At 41.9% G+C, this 11,089-nt stretch overlaps 1 protein-coding gene across 1 annotated transcript in view; it reads left to right on the forward strand.

Annotated features, from left to right (window-relative positions):
- LEKR1 (leucine, glutamate and lysine rich 1) overlaps positions 1-11,089 on the forward strand; it is a 153,190-nt gene that overhangs the window by 85,392 nt on the left and 56,709 nt on the right. The window contains exons 5-6 of the mRNA XM_012807808.1: positions 3,987-3,991; positions 4,167-4,246. Coding sequence (XP_012663262.1) covers positions 3,987-3,991; positions 4,167-4,246 — 85 coding nt within the window. The remainder of the gene's footprint in view (positions 1-3,986; positions 3,992-4,166; positions 4,247-11,089) is intronic.

Below are 11,089 nucleotides of genomic sequence, written 5' to 3' on the forward strand. Positions count from 1 at the left end.
GCCGGTTGAGCTATAGGCGCCGAGCCGAAATCAATTCTTATTTAAAATTCAAGCACTTCTACTTTGTGGTTCTGCTTATGCCTCTTACAGCCCCTTTGGACAAGTTGTTAATTTTTTTGACTCAGTTACTTCATCTATAAAATGGGAATATGATAGCGTTTCTTATCCACCTTACAGCGTTAGGAGAATAAACAAAAGCACCTAAAGAACCAAATAGATAGGGAGCATTAAAGTGGTTTTCTGGTGATAGCAAACCACATGATTATATTTAGGATAAAAGTATTAGAATTTCCTTAAATACTACTTTAGTCACAAAGGAGAACTGCAGTTTTAATTTCTCTTTGCCCAAAGGTCTATTTGCATCCACCCATTTATCTCCCAGGAAACCTTAGTGAGCTGTAGCAGTAGTCGGCCTGCTCAGAACAGGTTGCTGAAGAAGGCAGCGCCTCTGATTAATTCAGGAATTGTCTGTGGGACAGCAGATGAAGTCTGTGAACAGAGTTCCGCTGTGGCTTTACCTGCAATGTGTGATCTGCAGAGAACTGACTGTGGTGACTTGACCAGCCTTTGTGATTCCTTTTGAACCGGGCTCCAGTTGGAATGATGTAACTTTCGCTTCTAATAAGGGAAAGTGCTGATTTTATAAGCAAAAAATCCAGGAGGTTTGCACTGATCCTTAGTGATACTAAATCTAACAGCCTTAAAAGAGAGCCGCTTGATATTGGGACCCTGCAGCTTGTTTCTATGTCCAAAAGAGGACATAGAAAATACAGTGTTTCTGGGTCTCTAAACAAGTTGCAAGCCAGATTGTACTACCTAGAATCCTGAGAATTTGTTTTTAGAACCAGGCTACCTTTGAAGTATGGAGTTTAATAAATGGGTCATCTGTGGAAGCTTTTTGGTCTTTGATTACTGCAATTTTACAAGATTATCTCGGCTAGGTACAGGGGCTCATTCCTGTAGTCCTAGCACTCTGGGAGGCCAAGGTGGGTGGATTGCTTGAGCTCAGAAACTCAAGACCAACTTGAGCAAGATTGAGACCCAGTCTCTAAAAGTAGCTGGGCATTATTGCAGGTGTTTATAATCCTAGCTGCTTGGGAGGCTGAGGCAAGAGGATCACTTGAACCCAAGAGTTTGAGGTTGCTGTGAGCTTGACATCATAGCACTCTACTGAGGGTGACAAAGTGAGACTCTGTCTCAAAAAAAAAAAAAATTATCTTTGTTTCCTTGCTTTGAATTTATATCTAGAGAGTCCCACTATTTTATTTATTATCCCCATTTCATGAATGTTTGAATCTTGGAGAAATTTCCCTGTGACGTCTCAGGAGAGATGTCTCCCTTCTGAGACACTTTTCTCTCCTTTGAGACACCTCTAATTTTGGTTTGTGCTCCGTGGGTTTTCTCACCAGTGCCGTTGCAACACTTCTCCTCTCTCTTCACCCCCAATGCTGCGTTCGTCCTCTAAGCCTAGATCTTAGTGGTGCCACTTTCCTGGGCTTTTCTTTGACTACCCCATGACCTGTACAGCCTTGGTGATAAATTTTAACTTAATACTCACTTCTAAGATAGCAACATTGATGGCAGCTTAAAAAACTACAAAGTCTTTTTCCCAGAACATGAAGGCTTCACGTGCGATTTTGTTTTCATCCATTACCTGACAATGAGCATTCGAAAAAGAACACAGACATCATTATGGGGAAAATCAACATTTCCAATCTTCCAAACTATACTCCAAGTCTATGATAATATAGTAGTAATATAATTTCTTTTCTCATCCTTTGGGCTCCGTCCTTTGCCTCATTCCCTAAATCCACCTGTCAGACAGATTAGCACCTTTCATTCTTTCTCCCATTTACACTGTGGCATAATGTGAACCCATCCGCTGTCCCCCAGGGCAAGTTCTTCTCCTTTCCTGCTTGTTCAAACACTCATTGCCAATTTATGTGGTCGCTCAGCAATATTAATAAGGCATCTTTCGTGTGACTAACACCAGGCTTTCTCAGGAACAAATGTGGAAGATGATCTGTCCTGTGAGGCTCCGTCCCATGAGGCTTCTGCAGGAGCACGGTATGTCCTCAGAGCGACCCCCCGAGCAGGGAGCTTCAGTGCACAGCTTCCCTAACGCCACCCTGGGCACACGCCTGCCTACACCGTGAGAGCTCTTTCACACAGGGACCCCCCCTCCCCCGGCACACAACATAGACAGTCACAGATCATCTGCAGGCGTGGGCCCATAGCACAAGTAATAGTGACCCTGTCCTGATGGAAACTAAGTTACCTCCTCTCCCCACCCTCCATCCCCTTGTGCAGTGTCTCTTACCGCTTGCCAGCTTCTCCAGTGTCTCTCTCCCACTGACTGATTGCCAATACTGTCCTTACATCGTTAAAAAGATACATCGTTCTTACGCCTTCAGGTAGATTTCCTACTCACTTGCACGCAGCACCTGCCAGCACAGTGCAGCGGAGGAACCCCCACACTGCCTCCCTCCCTCCGGGCAGCACTTTCATCATCTCTTTATAAATGAGATTAGTGAGGCCAGAGGGATGGAGACATGTCCTCAAAACCACACAGCAACTGATCGGCAGACAGGGAGCAGGATTCCAGACTTGTGCTGCCCAAACTTGAGCTCTTCACCTCTGATTTCCACGGCCTGCGAGCGTCAGAGCACACATCCTGTTAGCATTAATTCACACTTCAGAGTGAGCTGCTACTCCAGGCCACTTCCAGTGTGGCTGGAAGGCAATGCAAGTTTCCATATGGCAACGGCAGAAGAGGTTCGAAGGAAGGTAGAAACCCGACGATGGTCACAAAAACCACCTGTGGGTTATGAGGTGGTACATTACATGTTACATGGGTTACTGTTAGGTTAATGTGATTTGGGGGGTTTTCTTTACCAAAATAAGTCATATTTACTACTGATTAGGAAACTCCAACATCAGATAGTTATAAACATTTAAGGTATATTTGCCTAGGCTTTATATGTGTTTGTGTGTGTATATATATATATATATACACAACTTATATATAACCTATATGTGTGTATATATATATAAGAGATTGCAGGCACATATATACATAATATATATATATATATATAAACACATGGCTTGGTTCCTGTGGCTCAAGCAGCTAAGGTGCCAGCCACATACACCTGAGCTGCCAGATTCAAATTCAGCCCAGGCCTGCCAAACAACAATGACGGCTGCAACCAAAAATAGCCTGTAGTCCCAGCTACTAGGGAGTGGAGGCAGGACAATCGCTTGAGCCCAGGAGTTGGAGGTTGCTGTGAGCTGTGATGCCATAGCCCTCTACCCAGGGTGACAGCTTGAGGCTCTGTCTCAAAAAAAAAAAAAAAACCACAAAAAATATATATATTAGAAACATGGTCCTACCCTGTCACCCAGGCTGAAGTGCAGCAGTACATTCACAGCTCACTGCAGCCTCAAACCCCTAGGCTCAAGCAGTCCTCCTGCCTTAGCCTCCTAAGTAGGTAGAACCACCATACCAGTTTAATCAGTATAATTTTTTTTTAATAGAAACAAGGTCTTGCTATGTTGCCAAGGCTGATCTCAAACTCCTGACCTCAAGCAATCCTCTTGCCTCAATTCCCCAAAGTGCTGAGATTATAGGCACATACCTCCATGCCTGGCCTTAAGTATATATTTTTTATAAAAATAAAAGACTTTTTATAATCTCTAAACTTTTTATAATCTCTACCCACTCCCATTCCCACTATTATAAAATCTTTCCATGTGAAAAATATTCATGCTATTCTGTTTTTTTGGATGAATCATAGGCTACTTTATCTTACCCCATTGTTGCACAGTTATTTTCACTGTTTTTTTCTGTCAAAATGGTATTCTGATAAATATCCTCACAGCTACTTTTTTACATGACTGCATTGCTTTAGAATCTCTTTGGTCTTAAAATCATTTTAAAAATTGTTTCTTTTTTCTCTTTTTACTTTTGTATTACGTAATTGTAGATCTGGTAGATGTATAGAAGGCAATCGGTTCAAAGTAGTTTTGTAGCATGAAAATACTCTTTCCAAGAATTTGTCTTTTGCCTGTTTCACTCCAACCCAGCAGAGAGAGAAGGGTGCAGAAAGAAGAATCAGTGCTCCGTGTGGATACATGTTATCTCTTCACAGTTTGGCATGAGTTAGTCCTGCCTGCAGGAATCTCTAAGCATTCTGGTCATGGAATGCACCGACTCATTAAAGGAAGTTGATGTTTATATGGTTATGTAACCCTATTCAGAAATGTCTTAAATATTTTTAGATCTAAACTTGCCTGTCTTCCATGTATTCATTTACTTTGTAATTAACCCAGTTTTCTTTTATCACATAAATGTTTTAATGTGACTCCATCTGCAATGAATTGCCTTTTTTCTTTTTTTTGCATCTTTTCGACTGTCTATCCACACCTGTTCTAGCATCTGATTTATACAAATCTCCAAATGTTACTTCAATCCCTTCTAGCATCATGCGGAAAATGTTAAATGCACTTCAAGAATACTTGTTTCAAAATAGATGTCACTCCAACCACTGAAACATAAACCCACAAATGAAACGAATTCTGGAAGTGACTGTATCACCATCTGAGCTTTATAAGGTCTTTGTTAAAGTTAAAATGTTGTTTTTTTTTTTTTTTTTTTTTTTTTTGAGACAGAGCCTCAAGCTGTCCCCCTGGGTAGAGTGCTCTGGCATCACAGCTCACAGCAACCTCCAACTCCTGGGCTTAAGCGAGTCTCCTGCCTCTGCCTCCCAAGTAGCTGGGACCACAGGCACCCACCACAACGCCTGGCTATTTTTTTTTGGTTGCAGCCGTCGTCGTTTGGCGGGCCTAGGCTAGATTCAAACCCGCCACCTTAGGTGTATGTGGCTGGCGCCTTAGCCACTTGAGCCACAGGTGCCAAGCCAAAATATGTTAATTGAAATTGACATAGCAGATACTCACTAAAGAACTTCCATTATTGGTGTATATATTTACATGTGCAAAGATTTTTTCTGTGATGGATTACTATAAAATTTTAAATGAGATATTAGTTTTGTGAAGGGCCAAGATCTCACCAAATTATCATATGATAATATACTGTGTATAAATTATATCTAGTGCAGCAGATTGATTTTATTCATTTAGATCAGTTATATCTGATCATAAATCTTCCATCATAACTAATTACCTAACATCTACCTAAATAATTTTAATTGGTGAAAAAATAAAACAAACTTTAAAGGGGTTATTGATTTTTTATTTAAAATATTAATTTATCATTCACCAAGGCCAATAAATTGTAATTTATTTAAGAACAAAGGAATAGGGTGGTGCCCATAGCTCAGTGGGTGGGGCACTGGCCACATACACAGGCTGGCAGATTCAAACCCAGTCCAGGCCAGCTAAAACAACAATGACAACTGCAACAACAACAAAAAAGTAGCTGGGCGTTATGGCAGGTGTCTATAGTCCCAGCTACTTGGGATTCTGAGAAAAGAGAATCCCTTAAACTCAAGAGTTTGAGGTTGCCATGAGCTATGACACTACAGCACTCTACCAAGGGCAACATAGTGACACTATGTCTCAAAAACAAAAACAAAAACAAAAACAAAAATAAGAACAAGGGAATGTATCTTGTTGATGTTTATATACTGAATCTAACTAGCATGGAGCCTAGTCATAAAAAGAGTAAGTTCTTAATGTGTGTCTATTGACACTAAGAAAGGTGTATTTTAAACTAATGATATATACCAGATAATAGCAATGAAAACTGAACCACTATTTCCATGTATGGTATTTTAATCTTAGGTACTTAATTTTAAACACTTTTTTTTTTGAGACAGAGCCTCAAGCTGTCCCCCTGGGTAGAGTACTGTGGCATCACAGCTGACAGCAACTTCCAATCCTGGGATCAAGCGAGTCTCCTGCCTCCGCCTCCCAAGTAGCTGGGACCACAGGCACCCACCACAATGCCCAGCTATTTTTTGGTTGCAGCCATCATTGTTGTGTGGCGAGCCCAGGCGGGATTCAAACCTACCACCTTAGGTGTATGTGGCTGGCGCCTTAGCCACTTGAGCCACAGGCGCCAGGCCAATTTCAAACATATTTACTGACATTCTTATTTCTAAAGTCTGGAGAGTTTTATTCATTCTTGTAATGAGTTTTTTTTTTAAAGCAGCTCTCATGTCTCAGGCATTATAGAACAGATAAGGTTTCTCCTCTCATGGAACTTACTAGTAAGTTGATATTATAAAGGTTTAATGAGTGTAAAGTACCTAGGCTATAACATGGACACAGTAAGCACTCCATATGTATTAGCTGTGATGATGGTGATGGAGTTACCCATAGTTGATGTTATTCAAAACCACAACACTGGATGAGATCGTGGGAGATAAGGCAGGTAGAAGGCTAAGGACTGAGCCACGGCACTGCCCAGCACGGAGAGTGGATCTGGGAACCAGGTTCACCAGTAGACACTGAGAAGCAATAGCCAGAGCACGCACCAAGAGGGAGCAAACACAGTCTCAATGCTGGGTAGGGTCTGAATTCAATAAGAACCGGGAATTACAGTTTGGAATTGCCACTGTAGAAGGTCATGCATGACCTTGAAAAGAGCTGTTTCTATAGAGAAGTGAAGAAAGCTCAATTGGAATTGGTGGGAAAGAGACTGGGGAAAAGGCAGTAATGAAAGGAGAATCTCGAATGGCTGAGAAGCGTAAGGAGGGACACTCAGCCTCAGCAGAAAGCAGAGGACTGCAGCTTCAAGCCACAGTAGGACACTATCAATACTCTTTAGGTTGCCAAAAATTAGCAAAATAGCTATTTCTAATGAGTATTAGGAAAGCAGGATGCTGTGTTCCGAGAGGCGGAGTGTAAGCTGGTGCCTCCATCCTGAGAACATTCCGGAGGGGGGTGTTTATGTCTTTGCCCTGACCTCATCCTTCTACCTAATGTTACTCTGGAGACACTGCAGACGGGCTCTCCCACAAAGTACACAAGATGTGTAAAAAACTTCTGTTTCAGGATTATTCGTGGTGGCAAAGTGTCAGGTAACATGGGTTCCATGAATATCACACATTTTAAAAGCAAAACAAAGCAAACACCCCTCCTGTTGCCATATGCCCCTCCGGCTACAACTGAGTCCTCTCCCCTCTGCTATTACCTTTCATGCTGTTTCAAATTCATCTCCTCCCTCTGCCAAGCCCCTCAACAGGTTTTCTTCCCCCTTTAAGTTTTGTTTTCTTTTGTACTTTATGCTCAGACTTGACTAGACTCCTTAGTACAAAATACGCTGTCATTCTTGACCTGTGCAGCAAGACCCTGCTCTAAATAGTATGTCTATAAATTTTTTCTAACAGAGAATAATATATATACACATAAGAAATGTGTGGGGACCCATCACCCAAATTTAACAAGTTTTAACATGTTGCCATAGCTGCTGTATAGCTGGTTAAAGATTAAAACAGAGTTAAAACCCCCGTGTTTATTGTTCCCCATACAAAGATAACCACTGGCGCACCCAGGCCCATGTGCAAGAGCACGGCCCTCAAGATGAGGGTGATGAGAGCTGAAGCGGAAGTGGGGGAGGGGCCTTAACACCACCCAACAATGGGATGGGTGTAGTGCCCCCCCGCCCCGTGCCTGCCACTGTTCCTTCTTCACTAGATTAAGTAATTTAACCTCAGAACCATCCGTGCAGCACTGACCATTTTACAGATAAGGAACCTGGGGCGCCTCCCGTCATAGAGTTAGCAGGAAGCAGACCCAGCGATGGGAATTGGGTAGTCCAGTGTTAGAGCTTACCCTGGCACCTCTATCTTAGGGTGTTAAGAGTGCTGAGATTTGTTTTTGGGGGTTTTTTTTGCAGTTTTTGTCCGGGGCTGGGTTTGAACCCACCACCTCTGGCATATGGGGTGGGCGCCCTACTCCTTTGAGCCCACAGGCGCTGCCCAAGAGTGCTGAGCTTTTGTTCATCCTTGTCATCAATTATCTCTATAATTTACAAATAAAATAAAATAAAATAAAATAAATTCAGCTTTCAAAATCTCCTTAAGAATAAATTTCCTCTGACCTCGGGGTGCCCCGTCTTCTGCTGTTTCTGTTACACTCTGCTGCTTTAACTTGGAGTCTTTTTCCTCCATATAGTACTTTGAACCAATTCTTAAAATTTTTGGTGTTTTCTTTAGCCAGGAAGTTTTACTCTTGAAATTATCTTTCCACTATATGGCTTTAATTCATTGTTTTCTAAAACATTATAGTAACTTAATATCTGCTCCACGTGACTATAAAGTTTTGTATCATCCTATAAAATAGCTAACCACGAATACCTTTTATATCTGTCATTGCTAGAAACCTTTCAGAATGACAAGATTCTCTTAAATGTCTAATTACCCCAAATCTGATGCCTACGTAATGCTATCCAGCGAGCAGCTGGCTTCATATGAAGAGAGGCTAAGAGCTCCTTTTTGTCTTGTTCATTTAAAATCATTTGCTTCTTATTTAATATCTGCAAAGAGCACTGTCGCACAGTAGAATTTGCTGTTGTAAATTTTGGATTGTTTCCATGGGTTCCGCCTTACATCTGCATGGTGTTTAAAGCCAATGCCTGCTTTCTTTTTGTAGGCATTTAGGGCCTTTTGCCTCATAATCCAATGTCATGCTGAATAACAGAAAATTGAAGTTGAATTTATTTAACTATGGAGAAGCACGGTGCAGAACAATACACTTATTTAAGAACTCCTTGCCTCAGAAACTGAAGGAGCTGTTTCGTGCAGGTGGCTTAATCTCTTTGCTGCCTACCCTAACTATGTCTCTTTATTTATTCAGGACAGGAAGTGGGCACTCTGCTTCTGAAAACAAAAAGACCCTCCTAGTCTACCAGAACCCATCATAAGCCAGAAGGGTGCTTATCCTTCATTCAGAACAGCAAAGATATACCCAGTGCTTTTAAAAAAATAACCCTTAGCACTTCTCAGTAAGAGAAAACATAACAGACATTTTTTAAAAAGCCATTAAAATATATTAATCACCCCTGATTATACACTGGTGGGCTTTTTACATTATGGCTTATTTATGATGAATCTTTCTTCCTCAAGTCTCTGTGGTACGTTCTCCTTACATAAAATGGTTTATTTATTACTCGTATTTTTGGTTTGTTTACTTAGTGAGACAGCCTTCAGAGGTTTCTGTTTTTGAAAGTAAAACATGATTTATTTTCCCACTTTTACTCAGAGATGCTGTAAATATATAGTAAATAATCTTGGAGGAAGTAACTTGAATGAAAAGCTAATCTATCTGTGTTTATGTTGAAATAGGAAGAAAGGAGATTCAGGCCAACAGGGTGAGAGAGCTTTTTCCCTCTTCTTGAATTGGGTTGTGAATGCATAGCTGATTTTACTGTACGCCTATTAAATTCTGGAACTATGATGCACATACAGATTCAAACATGAGCCTAAGAATAATTTTCACTGCCATAAAAACAGGCTGTGAATTAGCTGCCATTTTTGCTGTCTACTATTCTAATACTCAAGTAATTGAGAATTAATTAAATAAAACTCACATATCAAGTACCAATTATTAGTTTATTTTTAAGATAATGATTCTTCCTTTAAACTATAGCAACATTTAGAAGTAATAACATAAAGCATATCCAATAGGCTCTCAGCCCAGCTTCATCTAGTTGAGGACCGGATCCTGATGAAAGCACCAACGGCACGGGCTAGGAAGGCATAATCCTCCCCTCAGATGTCAGTCTCATCAAATCAGTCACAATGACAGTGTGTTGGTCTTAAGCTCTTTTACCGATTGTATTAACGTTTAAACTTTCAAAAATTAAAACCGAAACCACCTTTTGAAGTTTGCAATGCCATCAGTTTACTACCTATTTCACGTAGAGTAATACTTTTCATTTGTCTTCAATGTATCTCTGTGAAGATTCTGGGAATGTAGTGACAGACTGGCGGCCTTGCTAGCCACACTGTGCGCACAGTACTGTGTTCCCTTGCAGCTCTTGTTTTTCAAGCATCCGCGTGTGACAGAGAAGGACTTTGGAATCAGGATCACTTCTCATTAGCTGCGTGACCTTTGGTCATTTAATTACCCTGATTTGTAGGGGTTCGCCGGTGAAAATAAAATGTGTACCTGTGTTTTGTGGTAGCTGTGACGACAAATGAATTGTTAGGGGAGAGAGCCCTCTGCGCAGTGCCTGGTCACAGAACGCCAGGAGCTGGCATCACCTGCCTTCCCTCCTCATTCTTCAGAGCACGTGCTGGAAGCTTTTGGCTGCGCCTGTGGAAACAGAAACTGGCTCATTGGTGCCGGGGTAAAGATCAGTCTCCACACACAGGCCACGGGCAGGACTCGGGCGGTTTAAGCCCTGCGTTCTTTCTGCTTTAGTTCCAGTTCTGCACCCCCACACATTAGAGACTGAGGCTGGAATCGTCTTCCTCAAATACTGTTTGAATTCCCCAGTTCGAGACAACAGAAGCCAATTTCCAACTTGTATTCTCTTGGCTTTGAAAGTCATAAAAATACCCTTAGATGCTGCCCAGGGTTAAAAACCATTCTGTACTGTGAGCCTGGCACGTGATTTGTCTGTTTCAGTTCTGCCAAAAGGACTCAGCAGTACTTCTCAGTTCTGGACTGCAGAGTGAGCTCAGGCAATCAAGAGTTTCACAAGTGAGCCACATGATCAGAAATTCATATGTGTGTTGGCTGCATGAATTCCCTTTGAGCACATTAGTAAAATGTAGCCTACGAGCTGTTTGAAGGGCAGCATGATGGTAGGGGCAGAAAGAGGCTAACAAATCACGTCTATCAAAGCCCATTAATCCTGTGGGATGTTAGGTTGGGGAGAACGGGGTAGTTGCACGTGGTCGTATGGACAGCATGGAATGAACAGCTGCGTTACTCTAGGAGCTCAGTGCCAACTTTCAAAGTATATGGTTTACTTGGCTGGGCGCGGTGGCTCAGGCCTATAATCCTAGCACTCTGGGAGACCGAGGCGGGCAGATTGCTTGAGCTCAGGAGTTCGAGACCAGCCTGAGCAAGAGCAAGAAGCTGTCTGTAAAACTAGCCGGGCGTTGTGGTGGGT

The sequence above is a fragment of the Otolemur garnettii genome, unplaced genomic scaffold (genome assembly GCF_000181295.1).
Source record: "Otolemur garnettii isolate 467f Iridium unplaced genomic scaffold, OtoGar3 scaffold00076, whole genome shotgun sequence".
Taxonomy (NCBI): domain Eukaryota; kingdom Metazoa; phylum Chordata; class Mammalia; order Primates; family Galagidae; genus Otolemur; species Otolemur garnettii.